Raw genomic sequence first — 24,125 nt, forward strand, 5'->3', positions numbered from 1 at the left:
GGCAAATCCTCCAAAATTATGGAAGAAATTGGATAAGCACATGGATATTTTAAAAGACAAATTTGCTGGCTGCAATGGAAAAACCCCCCCCAATCCACAGAAAGAATCAAACCCGTCTGGCCTGTGGACTTGGACATCACACGACGGTGTGAACAGGAAAGGCTGAGACGGAGATAACGAGATTCTCTTGGATACACAAAGGAAGGAACCAAGCCTCAGCAGACGGTGGTAAACAGGCCAGCACAAGCACAATCACCATCGGGGATGATAACGATCAGGCTGAGGGATCATGACATCAGCAAACCCCTTATCATCGGAAGCCTATTGTTCATGCCAGATCGAAACTGGGAAACATCAAAAGAACCCCTTTTATCCAGAGGACCACCTGGGGGTTTCAAAGGAAGATCAGGTATAAAAGTCGAAGTCAAGCCAGAACTCTCTCTCTCTTCCTGCTCTGCTGGACGGCTCGTGAGCCCAACCGATCAACCTAGCTGTAAGTATCCCGGTGACCTGGTGAAGTTCCCGAAATAGGATAGTTGAGAGAAGAAAGGGAAAGGGGGAGTGTACTTGCAAGTAAAATTGTGTAAAGTAAGTTTTACGACGTGCCCGATAGTTTTCCTTCTATACTCTTAGTTTAAAGCATAAGTTCAGCCACGTATTGTGTAGTGTTGGTGAGATTCGATTTCTCATTGTTTAATAAAGCCTGTAAATTTTAGACTTGCTTTGAGTCCATCTTGGTTTCTGTTTTCTCTCATCGGCACACTCTGGTCAATTCAACCTTTTATCATATCACACCATAATTCCGAGGTCTAGAACCTAGGGGAATCCTTTTTGTGGAGTAAAGGGAAACGCAAAACCCCTACAGCTTCTTTATGGCCTTGAAGAAACACATGTTATTACTGCAGGCTGCCATCTTAATGTCTTTATTGAAAAGACAACCTGTCCTCCATATTGTGTTTCATATAATTTACAAAGTCATTCAGACTTGGCATCAAGCCATTCTTTTTTTCCACTAGTCCATGTTTTTGTGGAAGAACGACTCAATTTTAGATTTGACTATTAGATTTGACTATTAGCTCTTTGATGGGGACAATGCAGATACAATAAGCAAATGCAACAGGCGTACTGTGGGGCTGTATGGAGTACAATTCAGGTTCCTTTTCAGACCAGGTTTGAACTCAAACATCCCCAGCAGAGCTGGCCATCCAGGCAGAATTCTCCATTTCAAATTTCACATACAATGAGTGAAATGACAAAAGCACTGCAGATGCTAGTTTATAACAAAGACAGACACAAGTGTTGGTGCAACTGAACAGGACAGGGCGCATCCATGAAGAAAAAGGTAGAAAAATATGTTTTGGGTCAGGACTCTTCTACAGACCAAGGACCAGTCTGAAGAAGGGTCTCCACCCAAAATTTCATCTGTCCCTTTTCTCCTGAGATGCTGCTGAACCCGCTGAGTTGCCCAATCACTTTGTGTCCATCTTTAGTCCAATAAAGTCCCTTCACTCATTTAACTTTTGAGCGTATATGTTTATATCCTCTTTTATACAATTCCCCTCTGGTTCACAACCTGTATCTTGTATAATCTGCAAATTCCCTTCACCAAACACATTAAGAAATAGACCTCAGGTGAAGAAGGGAAGGACCAGAGGTCACAGGTATGAAGCAAAAAAGGTTGAGGGATTAATAGATTCAGTTGTACAGTGTAGAAAACCCCAGCAAATTGGTCTGGCACGATTTCTCCCCAACAAAGCCATGCTGACCATCCTTGATCACTTCTCAAAATGAACAAAAATTCTATCCTTGGATTTTCTCCAATTATTTCCTTACTACTATCACAAATCTCATTGGCTTTGAGGAAAACCTTTTTTAATACCCCGACTAGAATTTTTTACAGACTAGAATGCACTGCCTGAAGAGGTGATGGAGGTTCCATGGTGACCCAAGGAAGAATTGGATAAATACATGATGAGAATAATTTGCAAGGCTTCTGAGAAAAGACCAGTGGGTGGAACTAGAACTAGTGCAGGCATGATGGGACGAATGGCCCACTTCTGTACTGCAAACATTCCATAATTTCACCATAAAGTAATTTAACTTAATGGACAGTATCTTCATTTGCTGACATAAACATAACTACTTTCATAACAGAATTATAAGATGGGCTATTTTTTAAATCGTATAACTCTGAGGCTATTTTTAAAACTGTATAACTCGGAGTAAAGTAATAGGAAATATGTTAAAGTAGACCACATCGATAAGATAACACAAAATACTAGCGGTACAAAGTACTTAAAAGCAAAGGTTTGAAATTATTAGCTTATGCGATTCACATAAAAATGTTAGCTCGCATCCTTGTCAGCAGAACTGGACAGAAGTTAACTGTAAACTCACCAATTGAGCCTGTTCCATCGATGATTGCGGTAACAGTTGACAAAGCTTTAGAATTTCCTTTCAGACACTTGTGCGTTCCCTGGAGACAAGATCACAACCACAGCTCTACTTATTATGACATCCTCTTTGTTTATAACTTTGGAGATGCAGTGTGGAAACAGACCCTTCAGCCCACTGAGTCCCTGGTGATCAATCAAGCACACTAGCACAATCCTACACACAAGGGAGAATTTACAATTTTTATCAAAGCCAATTAACCTCCATCTTGGGAGGAAACCAGAGCACCCAGAGAAATCCCACGGCCACAGGTAGAACGTGCAAACTCCACACACACTGCACCCGTAGTCAGGATCAAACCCGGGTCTCTGGCGCTGTAAGCCAGTAACTCTACCGCAGTGCCACTATGCCACCCAATTGCTAATGCACAATTACTTGTACCCCACTCTCCTTTTCAAAAAGCTCAGATCCCAAGATAACCCATGTTAAGGAAGGAGGCAATTATTTTAGCACTAAGCCACCATGACTCGCTCTCGTCCCCACCCCCTGCAGCACAGAGAGCTCCTCACCAGATCAGCTGCCACTGCAGTTGTGATTAGTGCATATGGTCCATTCACCAGAGCTCCACAGAAGATCAACATCCCTGTCAGGCAAAAACAAAAATCACATCATTTAGAAACAAACGCAGGCTAGGAGTATTTGGTCTCATCACATCGCTGGGCCACTAGAAAGCATTTCACAAAGAATGAAAGAGTGTTTGGTGGCATAATGTGGAAAAGGCAACGGCCAGTTTGTTATAACTCATCCCTCCAGTCCCGGTAACATTCTTGCAAATCTTTTCTGCATACTTTCAAGCTCAAACCATCCTTCCTCTGGTTGGGTGACCATAACTGGATACAATACTCCATGTGTAGTTTCACCAATAGCTTGTGTGGTTGTAACACGACATCCCAACTTCTGTATTCAAGGTGCGCCCAGTAGATGCGCAACTACAGGTACTGTGACAGGATTCACCTGAGCCTGTGCAATGGCAACTGCTGTGTTCTTCATCACCTAAATCTGCAGAGAGCAATGAACACAGCCCTATCCATCACTTCCATCCAGACCATCTTGCATAAGGAAGTCAAGGATCCCTGAAACCTTGGCTGTATCTCCTTTTTCCCTTCTACTTTCTGGGCGAAGATACTGTAGCCCGAAAGCCCAGATGACCAGACTTAAGAACAGCTTCTCCACCCACTGCCATTAGACTCCTGAATCAATCATCTCTTTCACACCCCTTTCCCCAGAGATTCTGCCATACACCCTTAACACCTGCATATATTCAGTTATTCCATTACTGAACTTTAACGTTTAGCATAACTACACCTCAATTTTGCTCCGTATTGTTGTTTTGCCCTTATTGTTACATTTACAATTATGTGTGTATACCGTTTACGCGATGAGCTTCATGCAAACAAGGAATTTCACCGCATCCCGGTCTATATGACAATAAACTAATCAGAATCACAATTCATGGATGTTTCATGCCAAACCCAGGAGAACAGACAGGGTGTGCACGAAGGAACTGCAGGTGCTGGTATACACCGAAGATAGACACAAAATCCTGGAGTAACTCAGCGGGTCAGGCAGCATCGCTGGAGACACCCTTCATCAGACAGGGTCCTGGTTTAACGTCTAATTGAAAGACAAACATCCAAAGCAACATAGTACTACCTCAGGCAACACTGGATTGTTAGCATGGTGGAGTCCCCATCCATAGTACAAGACATCTCCTCCCATTCACTTTGCATGATTTACATGAGATCATTGAGACATCAACTTTCTTTCCCAAACATTGCTCAAGTGATGAGAGAGGGCTTTATACCCAGTCACTCAGAGAGTCACAGTGGTGGAATGGGTCAGTCTCTCAACACGTAGCCCAGACCCTTGGAACGTGCCTGAATGCAACATTCTGACACAGGAAGCCGTCCGTGACCCTTCCCTCCAGCCAATTTGGCTATTAAACACCACAATCTCAAATAAGCTCGGAACCACAGACTATTATTGTTATTGCTGCACTATTATTGTGCGTACGTGTGTGTGTGTATCTATACAGTGTACTATGTTTACATGTTCTGTTGTGCAAGTAAGAATTTAATTGTTCTATCTGGGACATGTGACAATAAAACACTCTTGACTCATGAAGGCGTGTGCCAGCATCGACCTCATCACAGAGATACTGATAAGTGGAGAAGTCAAAGGGGTGCAAGTAGTGGAACCTGATAAGGAAGGAAGGAAGGAAGGTGGAGAGGAAGGTGGAGAGGAAGGGAATCATACAAGTATGGAGGTGATTTTAAGCACAATAATGGTTTTGGGCTGTCTCATTCTATACACATTATTCGATGAGTAAAAAGGTACAGATCCACTCACAACTAATAATACAAATGCCTCACCAGCACAGGAAGTGGTAAACAGCACATCAGTCCACTGGCCCACTCCAAATAAGATCACAATTTGATCAGACACCACAAATTTCTGGGGTTCTATTTCTTAGAAATTACCAAATGCAAATTATTAAAGCAAAATCATATGATTCAAAAACGGACGGATTCAAAAACAACTCACCGATAATTGTTCCAAGTCCATTTTTCCCAATATAGTTATAAAGGAAGAGCTGAAAGGAGAAAGGAAAAGTGACATGAGCACTGCGGTTGTAATGGGCCTTTCCCACTTAGGCGATTTTTAGGCGACTGCCGGCGACTGTCATAGGTGTAGCAGATCACGGAATAAACAGCGATGTGAGGCGACTGCCGGCGAATACGACAATGGAATTCACCGAAGTCAGCACCTACGTTAACCCTGCGACAACTTACGTTAACCCTACGACAACCTACGACAGCACCTACGTCAAGCTACGCTCATTGGCGTCAAACCCACTATCGGCGAAAATTTTCAGCATGTCGAAAATCCAGCGGCGACCAAAAAGACGCTACGACTCTTTGGGCGACTTTAGGAGACTACTCACGACCTGTAGGCGATACCCGGCGACCATGTGGCAACAGCATAGTCGCCTGTAGTCGCCTAAATAATCGCCTAAGTGGGACAGGCTCTTTAGGTTTTTAGGCCATTTAAGTTCTAGTGGGATTAGATTTGAAATTCTTGGGTTCATCATGACACTACAGACAAATCCCTATTTCCAATCACTCAGTATGCATTTTAGGCAAATAAAAAAATCCAAATATCCAGGTTTCCAATTAACAAGATATTTTGTAACTCCAACATGAATTCCCCATTATGTCATTCTTGGCAAGAAGATTTCACCTGAGCAGCTGTCTGACACTACTGACACTGTCCAATACTATTCAAGAGTATGGGACAATGGGCAGGTGACACCCTTTGGTAGTCCAATTCCCACATTGCACACTGGCTCAAATTATAAAGGAACCTGGGCCAGGACATGGATCAAAGTACACGACATTTCACTTACTGTTTACGTTTTCATGTTCCTTACAGTATAATATCACAGGCTTTGTTTCTATAGACTGGTTCACATTTTGGAAACATTTTCAGCCTGAATATTTAAGACCATTGTGTATTTCCTCTGGGGTTAGGTTCAAAGAAGTTGGGCCTATGGTGCAATGCCCTCGAGAGAAGCATGGTGGAGCTTTATAGAGTCACAAAATGATACAGCGTGGAAATAGGCCCTTCAGCACACACTGTTACACCAATGCCACTCTAACTCATTTAATTCTACAAAAAAAAAAACAGTTCAGGTGCATTCAACGTTACCGATCTAGAATATCCTTCATTCATCATGTGAATCAAACATGTGATAGAGTCAGTCATAGAGCACAGAAACAGGCCCTTCAGCCCAACATGCACACACTAACCAAGATAGCCCATCTACACTAGTATCACCTGCTGGTGTTTAGCATATATCCCACTAAACCTGATGGGTTGGACCAATTTCTTTCCAGTCATATAACTCTATTGACAAGACCCAAATATGTGTTGGACAGGCAGCTTTAGAGTGAATAGCAGTGGGTTTGGTGTTAAAGTCAGTGTAACAGGAGAAAACAGATTTGTTTTGCAAATTAGCTGCTTTGACAAATTTCTTCATCCTACATCACCCCCGCATCGCCCCCCCAATCCCCTCACCCTGCCCAAAAACAAACTATTCTTACCATAGGAGCAGCCACGATCAACATAACCCAGCATGTGGTGGCCCGTCCACCAGTGTAATCAGAGATGATTCCAGCCAGAATCCCACCTTCATGGACAGAAAGAAACAGTGAACAACCTGCACATCTCAAAATTGGGGGAAATTAATACCAAGAACACACTTCGTGTATGATATAAAATTACAAGGGATTGCAGATGCTGGCTTATACCAATAGACAATAGGTGCAGGAGTAGGCCATTCGGCCCTTCAATGTGATCAACCACTATTAGTACTCCAAGACAGACAAAATGCTGGAAAAATCAACGGGTCAGGCAGCATCTTTGAAGAACATGGATAGATGACGTTTCAGGTCAGGACCCTTTTACAGACAGAAGTCGTCTTCAGGGTCCTGATCTGAAATATCACTTCTTCAGCCAGAAGATGAGCCCTGACCTGAAATGCCGCCTAGTTGTTTTCTCCAAAGATGTCGCCTGACCCGCTGAGTTACTCTAGCATTTTAAGTCCATCATGTATGTTGCGATTTGCCTCAATAGCACCCAGAGCATAGCTTTTCACTCCATCTTGATACACGCATATACAATAATAAAACCAACCACGCCACTCTTCCCGGCACCTCGATGGAAAGCTACTGAAGAACCAGCCACATTCCTGAGAGTTCGAAGGAAAACGTGAATGGTGAGATAAAGTAGTGTTTTTAATAGGCAAATAGATCAAAGGTGAGGAAATCAGTGAAAATCTGATTAATTAAAAAGGATTCGACCAGCCCCGACGCGGGGTTCGATCGTCCGGCGCAGGGGAGCTGACATCCCCCCGATGCAGGAGCAGATCACCTCGACACGGCCCCATCGCCGGCTACGGGAGACAACATCATCCCGTCAACAGAGGGCTCGAGGCCCCTGACCGCGGGAGAGCAAAGGAAAGAGATTGAACTTTTTTTTCTCCTTCCATCACAGTGAGGAATGTGGACGAGTCACTGTGATGGATGTTTATGTTAAAATGTGTTTTGTGTGTTCCGTTGAATTTTATAAGTATGACTGACTTGGCAAATCATATTCCTCGTATGTTGCAAAACATACTTGGCTAAAAAAGTATGATTGTGATTGTGATTATTAAGTGTGGCAAAAGAAAACTGGATTGCTTTACAAGACTCCATCCCGTTACAAGAATGGGACTGTAATGCTAAAAAATTAAGTGTAAAGAATAAGGTCATGGATTGATGATTTAAATCAGAATATTGCAGAATTTTTCTCACTGAACAGTATGGCTGTGAAATGTACATCCCCGATCAGAGACTGGGCCAGGCTCTACGCTGTTATTCATGATTATGTAGGAAATGGAGTCTGTGGTAACGAAAACAGAGCACTTGCAATATTCCATTCCACTCCGAACTCCGCCTCCGTCATCATTCTCTTTTGTTTCAGATTCTCTGCCTTGGAAAGACATTGAGATGAAGAGACATGGAGAGGAGGAGGAATTTATTTAACCAGAGGGTAGTGAATCTGTGAAACTCATTGCCACAGAGGGCAGTGGAGGCCGTCATTGGGTATTTTTTAAAGAGGAAACTGACACCCTTAATAATCAAGAACCTATCAAAGTTTTCAGGGGAAAACGCAGAGAATGGGGTCAAGAGGGAAAAATTGATGAACCATGATCAAGTGGTGGAGCAGATTTGATGAACCGAATGGCCCAATTCTGCTCCTGTGTCTTATGAGGCCAACAGGCTCCAATTGAACGTAATCTGTTCTTCCCGCTCAACAGCACAGAGGCAATGATCACCAGGAGTAGTTACAGTGCAGGTAATCAAATAATTGAAAAATCAGGGAATTGAGAGTTATGGGGAACTGTTACAGAAGAGAAGTTGATGTCTGTGTAGATCATCCATGATTGTATGCGGCAGGCTTGAGTAGTCTGGTGATCCATTCATGTTCCTTATTTTTTTTTAAACTTGAAGATTAAAACACCGTTATTTTTTTCCATAGAGATGGAGACAAAAAGCTGGAGGAACAGCACCTCATATTCCATTTGGGGAGCATACAACCAAATGGTATGAACACAGAATTCCCTGATTTTAGGTAACTAACCACAAACAATCCCCAAAGCCCCTCCCTCCTTTTTTCCTGAGTCCCACCTCGCCACTCGCACCCCACTTCTACCTATATCCCTTTCTCTAGATTCAGTTCTCAGATCTTCTCTCCTCGGCTCACACATTTTGTCTTTTCATCTCTGATCTTTGTCCAACCATCTGCCTATCAAAAAAAACCTCCCTCACCTGTATCCACCCATCACTCGCCAGGTGTCCTGTCTCTCCTCCCTTCCAGCTCTCCACTCCCCTCCCCCAGCCTGCCCAACCCAAAAAGTCACCTATCCATGTTTTTCAGAGATAGTCAGACCTGCTGGGTTACTCTGGCACTTTGCATCTCCTTTAAGCTTGGTAGTGTTACTGCCATAATTCATTTCAACGATGCATATATTTGAATATAATAATTCCCCACCCTTTAGACTGTACTTTAGACTTTAGGGATGCAGCACAGAAAAAAGGTCCTTCGGCCCACCGACCAGCGATCACCCTGTACACCAACACTATCCTACACACTAGGGATAATTTAGAAATTTTACCGAAGCCAATTAACCCACAAACCTGAACGTCTTTGGAGTGTGGCAGGAAATCAAGGCACCCGAAGAAAACCTACGTAGCCCCCTTAATCAGGATCAAACTCGGGTTTCTGGTGTTGCAAGGCAGCTGCTGTACCACTATACCACTGTGCCGCCCAACTTTTTTACTGTGGATAAATACACCTTGCTTTTATTGGGAAGAGTTGCTGCTTTTTCCCAGCTGTTTAAATACTCTTTTTTTTTTGGAAGTAAATTGCTTTTATTTGCTCTGCAGATTTAGCCCTGCAGAGGCCCCAATCCCTCCTCCAATTAGTTGCCTTTTGCAATGTACCCTCAGCCTGAAAAAAGTCTACATGTCCACTTAACATAAACGTACCAATGATGCCACCGACGTCAAAGAGTGTCGAGAGATCGCCAGCAGCTTTGGGATTCAAATGAGCTGAAAGATAAAAACAAATATAGTGTGAGGTAAACTTGTTAAACCTGGCTGTAAAATGTTTCAATAAGTCCAATGCAAAAACTTGTTCTCATTTTCCTATCCGATGAGCCATGACTCAGAGTTGCTAAAACTCTCAAAATCAGATGCATAGGAGGCCCAGTCTCACTCTTGGCGATACAAGGAACTGCAGATGCCGGTTTACAAAATAGAAACAGTGCTGGAGTAACCCAGGTGATCAGGCAGCATCTCTGTAGGACATGGATAGGTGACATCAGGTTCAGACTGAAGGGTCTCGACCTGATATGCCAGATTTCCACGTTCTCCAGAGATGTCGCCATCGAGTTATTTTAGCACAGAGAGAGACGTTACTCTCTGAGAGACGGAGACATTTCTTTTGCAAGCTGGTTTCATCATCTAGGGTGTTGAAGATAGAAGCACTTTATTTCATTCCTTTAGATTCAGGTACACAAGACTTGGTAGACAGAGGTGTTGAACCTTTGAAGGTGAAATGCTAGAGGAAAGTATTAGTTAATTGCAATACACTGAGGAACACTGATGCACGGGGGGAATGTCAGGGTGCACATTCACAGCACCCCGAGAGTGGCAACACAAATAGAGTGGTTAAGGTGGCGTACTGTATGCTTGCCTTTAACCAGTCATGGTGTTGTGTATAAACATCAAGAAGTCATGACGCAGCCGTATAAAATGTTAGTCCGTATTTGGAGTAGTGCATGTAGTTCTGGTCAATGTATTACAAGGAGGACATGAAGGCTTTGGGAAGGATACACCAGTGTGGGGCCTGGATTAGAGGGTATTAACTATGAGAGTTTGGAATATGTTGGACTGTTTCTACTGGAGCATTGGAGGCAGAGGATAGGAGTGTATAAACGCATGGGAGGCATAGACAGAGTAGGCATTCTGATTCTTTTGTGGGGGGGGGGGAGGAAGGAAAACACTAGGAGGCATAGATTTAAGATGAGAGGGGGAAAGTTTAAAGGAGGTACGTGGGAAGAAGTTTTTTGGGTTTTTTTTAAACACAGAATGGATGGTGCCTGGAACGTGATGGACTCAGATCTGATTGTGAGGTTGAAGAAGCTTAAATGTAAGTATACATAGAATGGTTGGATGCAGGCAGAAGGGAGTTGAAAAGAAGTGTACGTGACATTTTTTTTTAAAGTGTTAGGTGCTTGGAATACACTGCCAGAGGAAGTGGTGGAAGCGATGTTTAAGGGACATTAGGCAGGCAGACGAACTACTGTAAATTGTCCTTGGTGTGTAGAATCGTGCAAGTGCAGCGGGTGTTCACTGGTCGGCGTGGACTCGGTGGAGCGAAGGGCTTATTTCCACGCTGCATCTCTAAAAGTCTTAAGAGAATCTGGTGATGTGGGAGAAATGCTCCCTCTCGATTTCAAGGGAGATCCCAGCAGTCCTGAGCAAGGTGTCGAAGATAGACACAAAATGCTGGAGAAACTCAACGGGTCAGGTGGCATCTCTGGAGAGAAGGAATGGGTGACGTTTCGGGTCTCGACCCGAAACGTCACCCATTCATTCTCTCCAGAGATGCTGCCTGTCCCACTGAGTTACTCCAGCATTTTGTGTCTATCTTCGATTTAAACCAGCATCCGCAGTTCCTTCCTACACACTGTGTAAGGTGCCCTTGGCTTTGTTGTGTAGGATGTTCACACTTCTCTCCCTCAATGCAACTTCCACCAATCATGCAGGGCCACCACAGGCATCAGCTAGCTGGTGGTTGTCTGCAAATCCATGGGCTTCACAGTCAGAACATCCCAACCCCTTACAGCATCTGTGGATAAGAAAGCCCCTGCAGCAGCTGATGCTCTCCCCAATCCCCACCCCCTCCGACCAATAATCATTGTTCCAAGTCACTGAGATGCATTTATATCCTTCCTTGCCAAAACATCAAAATGGTTCTCTATTCCATTAGGCACTTTAGAATCTAACTGGCAAAACATTTTTTTTTCTTCTCAAAGAACACGAGCTACTCACCCACAGATGAAATGTAGAGCGGCAACCAGAAGAGGAACGTATAGCTGACAAGTTTGGCAAAGAGTAAAGCCAGTGAAAACTCCACCACGCCCTGTCCGAACAGGAAAAGCAGCTTCAATTACCAGCCATGAAGGAGCTTCACGACGATACCCTCCATCCCTCCACTCTCTCTCCCACCGCCTGTATACTCATACAATAACAGAACGGAGACAGAAGGAAGTGCAGATGCTGCAATCTTGTATAGAACGCAAGTGATGGAGTACTTAGCAGGTCAGGCAGCATCTGAGAGTCCGAAGGAGGGTCTCAACCAGAAATGTGACCTATCCATTCCTTCCACAGATGCTGCCTGACCTGCCGAGTAACTCCAGCATTTTGTGTTTCCCAATCGTTATCAATAAATATTGTCCTGGTTCCCAAACAGGAGAGAGGAGGGAGGCAGGACAAGCTATCTTTAAATGGACTTTACCTTGCACTGAACATTATTCCCTTTATCCTGTATCTGTACACTGTGAATAGCTTGATTGTAATCATGTATAGTCTTTCCTCTGACTGGATAGGAGGCAAGAAAAACAGCTTTTCACTGTACCTCAGTACACGTGACAATAGGTGAACGCAGCCAAGGGGAGATGGTTGGACAAATGCCAGAGATGAAAAAACAGGTGTGAGACAAAAGGATTGTAGAGTTGCAAATTGTGAAGCCGGAGGAAGGAATGTAGGTGGAGGGGTGAAATTGGAGCACGTTCAGGTGGGGCACAGGGGAGTGGCTGGTTGGTCGAGGTTCCCAAAAAGGTACAATGTCAAATGTAATATTCAATATATAAATTTGTCCGGCCAAAGTTCACCAATTTTACGACGATATTTGTCACAGGATTGACCATCAGCATTTAATGCAGGAAGTTGACATTTGCGGACCGGCCAGGGTCCTTGGTACTCACAGGTATCTTCAGTGCTCCCACGAAGCTGATGGCCGAGGGCTGGACGCTGTTGAACATGGGGTTGATGCTGCCCTCATCGTTGTTGAGGCTGGTGAAAATCTCATCCTCACTGTCCTGGCGTAGCAGCGGCTCCTGCTCCGTCTGGTCCTGTAACACACGGCAAGGCCTCCGTTTTCATACAACATTTAGAAGACCCTTGGCCAGGTACGTGGAGGACAGGTTTAGAGGGGTATGGGCCAAATGACACTGGCGTAGATAGTCTTTCCACTGCGCCACGAGTCTCGGCTCACAAGAGCTTTTCACTGCACCTCGGCACACTTGACAGTAAAGTAAACTAAAAACTAAACTGGGACATCTTGGTTAGCACGGACGAGTTGGGCTGAAGAATGATCGTTGAAGGACATGATTAAGAAATCACTAGCATACAATGGTGAATACATTTTTTTTTTTTAAACCATCCTCATCTCTCTCAAGCACAAATTTAAAAAATGTCTAGAACCACAAAATGGTGCAGCTATTAGAGTTGCTGCTTCAGAGCTCCATTTCCTATCTATCTTCAATCCCTGTTGCTATTTGAGTTTGGATACTTTCGCAGTGACCATATTGATTTGACCATATATATTCTGGATTCTCCCCTTTTACAAAGACGTGGGTTGGCAAATTAATTGGCTGCTGTAAAGTGCCCCAAATGTGCAGGTGGGCGGGAGAAAATGGTGACCACAAGACATAGGAGCAGAATTAGGCCATTCAATCCATTGAGCCCATTTCACCATTCAATCATGGCTGATTTATTTTTCCCTTCTCCTCGTAACTTTGATGCCCTTCATAATTAAGAATCTGAGAGAGCGGATGACGGTGTGGGGAAAATAGGTTACATGGAAAATCCATGGGAGTTTGGGATTACTGTGAGGAATCATAGTGATGGGCTGAAATGGCCTCCTTTTATGTCATAAATAAGATATAGAAATATAAAGGATGGCCCTATAGTTTCTGCTACAAATATCAGTTATGATAATTGCAAACAATCACATGGATTCCACAAAAAATGGGTCACCAGTAAAAACGTGAACCCCTTTCCTTCTTTCTCCCCACCAAATACACTTGCAGTGTGAAAGCACTATTACAATGGCGCCAAACTTATTTCATCCATGGCCAAAAATTGATCATACATTTGGACTTCTGGCTCATATTTTAAGATAGGACGTTAAATTAATTGATAATTCTGTCAAAATATTTTGAGCGTTTAAAACACTTTATTTGGCTTTTGCAGCTTATTAAATCACAAAATTAAAGCTTTTAATAAAATTCAAATTAAATCATTGACAACAAAACTAAAGCACGAAATTAAAGTGTTTGGGAACACATGGATAGGATACATGAATAGGACAGGTTTGGAAGGATATGGACCAAATGCGGGCAGGTAGGACTAGTTGGCCGGTGTGGGCAAGTTGGGCTAAAGGCCCTGTTTCCATGCTGTATCACTCTATAACCCCTGACAGCATAGAATTCTTCACAGCCCAATTTTGGACCGCAGCTGGGTGTTGGGAAGCAGCGCACTGTCCCATTTTGCTTGATCTTAATGCCCATAGAGCACAGGAAGCACCAGAGGTCAACGAGGTCCATAACAGAGCGGAAGGCAGCACAGGCAGAGTCACACGGTGTGGAAACAGGCCCTTCGGCCCAACTTGCCTACTCCGACCAACATGCCTCATGTAGATCACAAATGGCTGGGGTTTGATGCAACTATGCGAAACCTACTTCATCAACTTGAGTGGCAAGATATAGTAAAGTGGGCAATCTGCTTACGTGGTGTTGAGGGGAAGTGCAGCCCACGTCTTCAGGGTCTGTGGAGAAAAGGCAACAAATAGTTTGTTAATTCAGAAACACCAAACATTAGAGGCAAGCTCTTCAACTCTGACATGTTTATTTAAAAAAATTAGGCTCATCCTAAGGAATTGTTTCCCTAATCACAGCAGTCACACAAGCCAGTTCAATAAGGCTGATGCCGAGATCATCAGAGATATCTCTCACCCTCACCTGGTATCTAAAAGGCAGGTGGGAGCAGTCATGTTTTCTAATGGTAATCATGCTGTCTTCTACAACTCTCTCCTCCCCCACACCCATCACTCATTTTGATGGAGTTAGGTTATGGAGAGACAAATCCCACTAATACCCCCACCCAAAAGAAAACATACATGCTCCAAATATCAAACAAGACCATTTCAAAAAATTGCTCAGTTACAGTCACTGATATAGTTGGGAAGGCACAACGTGCTGGCGTAACTCAGCAGATCAGGTTGGTCTTGGTGGCACAGTGGTAGAGTTGCTGCCTTACAACGCCAGAGACACGGGTTCAATCCTGACTACAGGTGCCATCTGTGCAGAGGTTGTACGTTCTCCCTGTGATGGGCTTTCTCCGGGTGCTCCGGTTTCCTCCCATATTCCAAAGACGTACAAGTTTGTAGGTTTATTGGCTTTGGTAAAATTGTAAACAGTGTTTCTAGTGTTTAGGATAGCGTTAGTGATCTTCCTGTGTTCCATGGGCATTGAGATCCAGCAAAATGATATCAGGTGTGCCAAAGGCCCATTTCTGTGCTGCATCTTTGCATCTCTAAAGTCTAAATTTAAAAAGCATCTCTGGAGAACGTGGATAGAACATCCATTTTCTCCAGAGATCCTGCCTGATCCACTGAATTAGTCCAGAATTTTGTCTCATCTATGTAAACTAGCATCTGCAGTTCCTTGTTTCTACACTGATATACATACTTGCCTTCACCACACAAAGTCCTGCTTCCCCACCTTCAGCAATCCACTTCTCCATTGAGGCGAGATATATAACTGGGTGGGAAAAGTGGTCATTAAGCTAGCCCATGGCAAGTCACTGGCACTGCACTCACTGGTATAATTGAACAAAAAACTGCCCATGATGATATTAAGACAGATACAGCACCAAAACAGGCCCTTCACCAATCATTAAACGCCACTAAACAACTACTAATCCTACCTTCATCCCATTTATAATAATTCTCGCCACAATGGCATGAATTCCACCATTCGCCAACATGCTTGGAGCAATTTACAGAGGCCAATTAACCTAACAACTGGCATTTCTTTGGGATGTGGGAGGAGACCAGAGCACCCAGGAGAAACCCAACCAGTCTCAGGGAGAACGTACAAACTCCACGTGCAGAGAACACCCAGTCAGGATCGAACCCAGGTCTCTGGAGCCACGAGGCAGCTTCTCTACCAACTGCACCAACCACCTCGTTTGTTTGCATTCTAATCCCGCACAGTGCACAAAGCAGGTGATCACTGCTGTACAATATCAATGCAATACTCACATTCGATTAGAAAGAAGAAGCAGACTATTCCCATTGCTGCAATGATGCCACCGGGCACGATGAAGGACAACCCCCAGGCATAAGACACGAAGCTCCCGGCGATCAAAGAGCCCAGAATATTACCCACTGACGTGTGCGAGTTCCAGATTCCCATTATCAAACCGCGTCTGTCAAATTGAATAGGGAGCAAAAATAACATTACACTCTGAAAATCATAACATATTTTTCAAAGGAATTGTACCATCCTACCAATGACTAGAGAGCAGACCAGAGCTACTACCTCATTGGAAAACCTTGGACTACCTTAGATCGAACTTTATCTTGCACAAAGTGTTGTTCTTGTTATTCCCTTTATCGTGTATCTGTGTACTGTGGATGGCTCGATTGTAATCATGTATAGTCTTTCCATTGACTGGTTAGCACGTAACAAAAGCTTTTCACTGTACCTCGGTACGCAAGACTATAACCTAAAGTTCCTAAACTATAATAAGCAAATGGAGAGACATCACTGTCTCAAGACGCGATAGACCGTGGATTTGTCCAGAACGTGCTTAGCCTGGGCTTCAGTTGACTGGGAATTGCAAACTGTTACCTGGGGCTACTGCAGCACGAATTTCTTCCCATCTCACCAGTTCACGAAAGAGGCAAGCTACGTCTAACAGAGCACCATAAAACTTTAGCATTCAGGGCCAGTTGAAGAATCTTGTGTGGAACTGGGTATTTTTTGCTGGAGAAATGGATCTCCGGCAGATAAAAGTTAGGTCAATTTGATTTGATTGGGGGTTACAGATTTCATCCATGGCTTATTGGCCAGAATTCCCTTCCTTTTGTCTGCATTTTAGCAGTTCTCTCTTTTGAAGGAGATACCAATTTCCTTTAAAGGTTATAATGGAACACATTGCACCACACGAACCTTCCTAACTAGACCTGGGCTTCCAACCCGAAACATCAGTTCTGAAGAAGGATCCCAACCCAAAAGTCACCCAGCGTTTTTCTCCAGAGATGCTGCCTGATGGCCAAGTTACTCCAGCACTTTGTAGTCTATCTTTGGTATAAACCAGCATCTGCAGTTCCTTACTTCTACACCAGTTCTTTCTCTCCCCACAGATGCTGCCTGAGCTGCTGAGTATTTCCAGCATCTCCCATCTCAGATTTCTAGCAACTTCAAGGGTTCTCTCCCTGCCTCCCCCACCACCCCAATTTCCTTCTAAAAGCTTTTGTTAAATCTACAGATTAGTGCAATATGATCCCAAAAACCACAGCATTTTTCAGTTCAGTTTAGTGATACAGCGGGGAAACAGACCCTTCGGCCCACCGAGGATTTTGACCACAATAAATCTTGAATACTTGTATCTCTTATTAGAGACAGGCCACCATTCATCAATATATATGTATTGCATGTCCATAGCCATGCTGCTGATTAAACCATCATTTGTAATGGTCAGCGAATTGCTTGAAGCCACCCTGGAGAGCTTGCATAGCAGAAGGTAGATACAAAATGCTGGAGTAGCTCAGCGGGACAGGTAGCATCTTTGAAGAGAAGGAATGGGTGACATTTCAGGTCGAGACTCTTCTTCAGATTGAGAGTCAGGGGGCAGGGAGACTAGAGAGATGGAAGGGCAAGGTGTGAAAATGACAAAGCAAACGATGATCAAGGAAATATAGAATTGTTCATTGTTTGGCTGAGGGGAAGATGACAACGAGGTGTACAATCAGTAAAATTAATCAGGAAGACACTGGTTGGAGAATTAGGGTGGGAGAGGGACAGAGAGAGAGGAAAAGCAAGGGTTACTTGAAATTAGGGAAATCAATATTCATACCACTGGGTTGTAAGCTAACCAAGCGAAATATGAGGTGCTGTTCCTCCAATTTGTATCGGGCCTCACTCTGACAGTGGAGGTGGCCCAGGACACAAAGGTCAGTGTGGGAATGGGAGGGGGAGCTAAAGCGTTTAGCAACTGGGAGATCAGGTGGGCCTCGGCAGACTGAGCAGCCGTGAAGTTCAGCGAAACGATCGCCGAGCCTGCACTTGGTCTCGCCGATGTTTTCAATAAACATCGACCTTACCGGTCATACACTGATTGACTGAGAACAGCCGTCAAAAATTGACCATTAACCCAAACGTGACAAGGGCATGTGACACAGGAATGGCTGAGCACAGAAAAAATGTTTCACTTCCTCTCACGAGGAGATTAGTGATCCATAAAACCCCAACTCAAATCTGACACAGTGACAACTTGTGACCGGTCTCTAACATTAGGATTTTTCGTAAAATCAGCAAAAAGCAGTACGTACTTCCCTTTTCCAAACCAGTTCCCCACGCATGCCACCACAGCTGGCCAACCCGTGGTCTGCACCAAACCATTTGCAATCTGTGGAGAGAGAAAAAATGATTGATGCACACGAGTCCTCGAACGTGGCTCAAAGATGGGACTTGAAGCCATGTTAACAACGAGCGGTAGTTGCCATGATGAACTTGAACTGTTCCTGGCAGAGGGAGCTGGAGAGGCAGGAGGGCCTGTGCTGACGCCAGATAAAATTGGGACCGAAACGGTCCCTTCGGCCTGCCGAGTCCAGCCCGTTATTCACAACATCCTTCAGCAACCCCAGTGTATTCTGCCCCACATTCCCCTGATCAGAGATCATAGAGCAGTGCAGCACAAGAACAGGCCCTTCGGCCTGCAATATCTGTGCCAAACATGATGCCCAGCCCATCACTCATCTACCTGCACTTAACCCATATCCCTCCCTTCCCTGCATATCCTTAAGCCTATCCAAAAGTATTTTAAATGCCCCTAACATTTTGGCTTCAACCATCACTTCCAGTGCACGTTCCATTCGCAATGTTAAATAAAAGCTTGCCCCGCACATCATCTTTAAATGCTGCCCCTCTCACCGTAAAGCAATACCTTCTTGTATACAGAGGGACGCAGGGACGGATCTGTAGCCGATACCGGCCACGGAGGTCACGGCCGGTCGGCAAGCTCCCTACCGCACAGCGGCACTGACCTGGATGAACACGTAGTACCAGATGCTGTGGATCTGCCAGTAAAATCCAAGCCCAAAGAGAGCAGTGAACAATCCACTGAGCAACATGCCAACGGTCAGGTAGTACCGCAGAGGGAGGCGCTCGCCGAACATACCACTGGGGAGAGGAGAAAGAAATCTGTCTGAGCATGGAGAGAAACTAGAAGCAACGTCCTGTCAGTGTGCAAGGACCTGGGTAACTACAGTTATTGGACAAAAAACATTGCTGCAATAAATGGACCTTCAGCCACATGGAAATGGCAGGTTGAGCTTTCATTCATCCATCCAGACAAATGGATTCCTTTCACAATTTATTGTTTACATTTTGCACCAGTATCACAAATCCAAATCGGGACAGTTGGTGAATTAAAGTTCCCATGGAGTGTGGGCCAGCACTCCTGGTGAATAGAGCTTGGTGTGACATTCCAGCTTCATAAACTGGTGATGTTACAGAAGCAAACCCCACGAGGAGCCATTAGGACTACATTGAACACTAAAGGGTCTGTCCCACTTTGGCGTCATTAGCGCATCACTCAGATAGTGTGCAAAATCCTGGGGCACCGCGCGTCACTGCCTACGTCACCATGCACCATGCGCGCATCACGTGCGCGTCGTGTGTCGTGACGTTTAAATGATGTCGCGTAAATTACGCGCAAATGATGCCCAAGTGGGACAGGCCCTTTATAACGTTGTCGCTGCCCTATACGTAGCGACTCTTTGCATACTTTGTGTATGGTGTGCAAAGCAAAGAATTGCATTGTGACATGTCACATGTGGTAATAAAATATTATTTATTCATTCAACTGTGGCCAAGGCACTTCCCCCATGACTTGCAGTGTTTGTCACACAGAGGCATGCTCCTTCACCAGGGCCAAACTAGCAGACTCCCTCACTGAAATTTAGGATGAGAGGGTATATTACAGAAACATAAAATTCTTTAGGGATTGGACAGGGTAGATGCAGGAAAAATGTTCTCGATGTTCGGAGAGTCCAGAACCAGGGGTCACAATTTAAGAATAAGGGGTAGGCCATTTAGGACTGAGATGAGGAAAAACATTTTCACCCAGAGAGTTGTGAATCTGTGGAATTCTCTGCTACAGAAGGCAGTGGAGGCCAATTCACTGGATTTTTTCAAGAGAGAGTTGGGTATAGCTCTGAGGGCTAATGGAATCAAGGGATATGGGAAGAAAGCAGGAATTGGGTACTGATTTTAGAGGATCAGCCATGATCATATTGAAGGGCCGAATGGCCTACTCTGACACCTAATTTCTATGTTTCGTAAACTAGCACGATTAACAAAATATCTCCATCACCTCTGTCAACATGGATGTTCCCGATCCATTGCTAAACATGTTCCTCCTGGACCTGATATTCATTAACTAGGTTTGGATGGTTTATACAGACCCTCCCCGACTTAAACAATAGGCGACTTGTGTAAACTATTCCGTACTTGGACTCTGGTGCAATCAAGGCAGTTTGCAATGTCCACAAGGCCGTGTGATCACTCAAGTTTACATCGGAAACAGGCCGGTAATGGCAGTGGTGGTTTCCCAGAAGGCCGCGCCCTGCAGAAAGTGCCCCGGACGCCGCTGACAAAATACTCTCAGCGAGTTATTGTGGACAGGGGATGGGGATAGGGATACTAACTTGCATAAGAGTTCACGGAATGTAATCCTTGCGTAGGTTGGGAAGTGCCTGTACTTTTTAAAAATACATCCAAGTAATTTGAAATCAATAAAAAGAGCTAGAGTTGAACCCAACTACGTAATTGGAGCCTGTTGCCAGAGTCTAGCTCTGCCAATATCACACGGCACATAATTGACACTATGCCAGATGCACCACTGAACCAATTGTGCTCAAATGCAAAAATACCTCCTGGTTCAGTGATCTTATTTGGAAGATAATTTCATCATTTTGATTAGTAGGGGTGTCAGAAGTTATGGTGAGAAGGCAGGAGAATAGAATTGAGAGATAATGAAAGATCAGCCATGATTGAATGGCAGTGTAAACTCAGTGGGCCAAATGGCCTAAATCTGCTTCTAGAACTTATGAAAGTATTTGGAAGATGGCTGGATAAGGGAATGATGAAGTATCAGTTTAGTGCATTAAAGTTGCTCAATATTGGCTCAAGGTTTATTATTAAAGCAGAGGCAGAGGGAGCCTTGTTCTGCCCTCCCTTCTATTGGAGGGGAGGGACATCCTAATGAAGAGCTACACCCTGACCACAGATGATGAGCATTGACTCCAATTTCCATCATGCTCACCTGAAGAACATTCCAATGGCATAAGCTATCAGGAAGGAGTTGTCCAAGGCACCAAAAAGCATCTTGTAATTGGGTTTATCTGAAAAAAACAAATGCAGAGCAGTGATATACATGCAAAGAAAGCAATCAAACACTCCTGTGGAATTGTGGCTTCATGTGGTCGATGCTTTATAATAACTCAGCTTCTGCTCCTTGAACTCAATGTTTCAATCCCAGAGGAATAAAGGTAGCAAACGGGTCAGGAAAATAAAAGCGTCAGATCCATATCCCAAACTACCATGACACCCATCTATAATTATCCTGGATTATTATTTCAGATCTCCTGCATCATCAGAATAGAGGAACACAGGGCCTCAGAATAAAAGGACGTACCTCCAGAAAGGAGATAAGGAGGAATTTCTTTAGCCAGAGGGTGGTGACTCTGTGGAATTCATTGCCACAGATGGCTGTGGGGACCAAGTTATTGGCTATTTTTAAAGTGGACATTGACAGGAATGGGAAAGATAGATCAGCCAGATTGAATGGCAGAGTAGACTCGATGGGCTGAATGGCCCAAGTCTGCTCCTATGACTTACGAACCTGCAATATTCCACAAGGCAGATCAGAACTATCGTCAAGGATACTTCCGTGAGTGATGAATTCCAGCTCATCTGATGAATAAAGTAATGAACTTTGGTTGCCATGGGGAAAAATGCTGCACGATATTCACTCAGGGGTTGGTTTTGGGTACAGCAAGTGAGGCCATTGCTGCCCCACGCGTTGGCAGGATGATGAGCGAAACAGTAACCTCTAAGTGGTTCGTGAATGCACGGCAAGGGTGCTGCCACCTGCCCCACTCACCGTGCCCAGCACCAGCGCTGCCAGGTAGCTCCGGTCCAAGCCAAGGGGCTTCTTTGCTGTGGGAGTGTCAGCTCTGGGAAGGAGTTCACGCCACGCTCCCACAACAGGGGCACACAAGCAGCATGGTCGACTTGTTTAAGCATGTGGACTAAATGACCATGACCTCAATAATGAATCAAGCATTACGAGATCCATCAGTATACAAATAATATCCTTCTGAGAAACTACAGGAAAATCACAGCTTGAATCAAACACCCTCCACTCTCAAGATAAAAACTGCAGTTGTTGGTGCAGAGTCATGTGGTCATAAAATGTGGAAACCGGCCCTTTGGCTGCACTGACCAACATGTCCCATCTATACTCGTCCCACCTGCCTGCATTTGGCCCATATCCCTCTAAACCTGTCCTATCAATATGCCCATCAAAATGTGTCTTAAACATTGTGATAGAACCTGCCTCAACTATCTCCTCCGGCAGCTCATTCCATGCACCCACCACCCTTTGTGTGAAAAATCTGAAATGAAATCCAAAACGCTGGAAGCCTTCAACTGGGCAATATGTGCTCAAAGGGAAATGGAGTTGACATTTCCAGTTGAAGACGCTCCGTGCATTGCAGCCTGGTGTCTTCGAAGGAAGCAGGGGGGAGTCCCCACGTGGGCCGGTCAACTTTCCCAAGATGAATGTTGGTATTTCAGCGCATTCAATGTCCCTTCTTCATGCCGAGATTGCTCTCCCGGGGGTGAGGTTACAAATGGAACTGCAACTCTTTAACGTATCTTTTCACCGATTTTGGTTTCAGTGCTGCATTGGTTGCTGCAACGTTTAGTAATACATACAGAGAGGCAACGTTTCAAGAAACATCCCGGTATAGATGTCCTTTGATTCTATTTGGTCAACTTGACATTTTGGCTGGATCCAGATAAACTGTCCGAGAGGTTGCTGAACTTTACCAACTTCAACTGGACTAACATTGTGCAGCATAGCTAATCCATAAATGGTTTAGTGTAATATAGAGATGCAGCGTAGAAACAGACCCATTAGCCCACCAAGTCTGTGCCGACCAGCGATGACCGCACACTGTAACACTATCCTAACACATTTGGGATAATTTACAATTTTACCAAAGACAATTAACCTACAAACCTGCACGTCTTTGCAATGTGGGAAGAAACCAGACCACTCAGAGAAACCCCACACAGTCACAGGGAGAAGGTACAAACTCCGTACAGACAGCACCTGTCGTCAGGTTTGAACCCGGGTCTCTGGCGCAGTAAGGCAGTAACTCTACCGCTACACAACCTCAGACTGTAGACATTCAATAGAGAATTTGGCAACATACCAAATCCGTTCAATCTTCTAAAGGAAGTGGCGTCGTTAATGGGCTTTCTTCATGATTGCATCAACGCGCTGGGTCCAGGACAGATCTACTGAGATATGCACGCCCTTGAAGCTGTTGAATCTCTGCACACCATCCCATCGATTAAGCCAAGTTCATTGATCCTCACCTTTCCTTCCCTGATGTCAACAATCAGCTCCTTGGTCTTGCTCGTGTCGAGAGCAAGATTATTGTGTAATATGTTGTTATTGAAATAGTTGCACGGGTGCAGGGAAAGAAGGAATAGTACTGGGAACTGATGGTACAAGGGGCCTAAATCTTTGTCATGGTAAGTTCATTGCAGCAATGATTATCAACAGCTATAGTTCCCACTTCTAATTCATGGGTTGTACAACGCTCAAATTTTAGGTAGTACCATAGTGTGAAGCCCATAGTGTGAAACCCATAGTGTGAAGCTCACAGAATAAATACCTTAGAATAAATCAGCCAAGCCACCACCAGTGTTCCAAACAGATCTTCATAGTCGTACAACACAGAAACAGGCCCTTCAGCCCAACTTGCCCCTGACGACCAGGATGTCCCATCTACTCTAGTGCCACCCATCTGTGTTTGGTCAATATCCCTCTAAATCATTCCTACCTATGTATCTGTCCAAATGTCATTTAACTGTTATTGTACCCACCTCAACTACCTTCTCTGGCAGCAATTCCATGTACCTACCACCCTCTGTGTGAAAATGGTGTCCCTCGGATTCCTATTAAATCCGT

The 24,125-nt window shown here is 44.4% G+C and overlaps 1 protein-coding gene across 1 annotated transcript in view; it reads right to left on the bottom strand.

Annotated features, from left to right (window-relative positions):
* The window catches only part of slc37a2 (solute carrier family 37 member 2), a 70,377-nt gene that overhangs the window by 19,720 nt on the left and 26,532 nt on the right, over window positions 1-24,125 (bottom strand). The window contains exons 4-15 of the mRNA XM_033049481.1: window positions 21,183-21,261; window positions 18,901-19,036; window positions 18,187-18,263; window positions 15,892-16,058; window positions 14,357-14,394; window positions 12,551-12,697; window positions 11,616-11,706; window positions 9,546-9,608; window positions 6,558-6,643; window positions 4,999-5,047; window positions 2,964-3,037; window positions 2,398-2,476 (exon numbers count right to left, since the gene is read on the bottom strand). Of these exons, the coding sequence (XP_032905372.1) occupies window positions 2,398-2,476; window positions 2,964-3,037; window positions 4,999-5,047; window positions 6,558-6,643; window positions 9,546-9,608; window positions 11,616-11,706; window positions 12,551-12,697; window positions 14,357-14,394; window positions 15,892-16,058; window positions 18,187-18,263; window positions 18,901-19,036; window positions 21,183-21,261 (1,086 nt within the window). The remainder of the gene's footprint in view (window positions 1-2,397; window positions 2,477-2,963; window positions 3,038-4,998; window positions 5,048-6,557; window positions 6,644-9,545; window positions 9,609-11,615; window positions 11,707-12,550; window positions 12,698-14,356; window positions 14,395-15,891; window positions 16,059-18,186; window positions 18,264-18,900; window positions 19,037-21,182; window positions 21,262-24,125) is intronic.

The sequence above is a fragment of the Amblyraja radiata genome, chromosome 33 (genome assembly GCF_010909765.2).
Source record: "Amblyraja radiata isolate CabotCenter1 chromosome 33, sAmbRad1.1.pri, whole genome shotgun sequence".
Taxonomy (NCBI): domain Eukaryota; kingdom Metazoa; phylum Chordata; class Chondrichthyes; order Rajiformes; family Rajidae; genus Amblyraja; species Amblyraja radiata.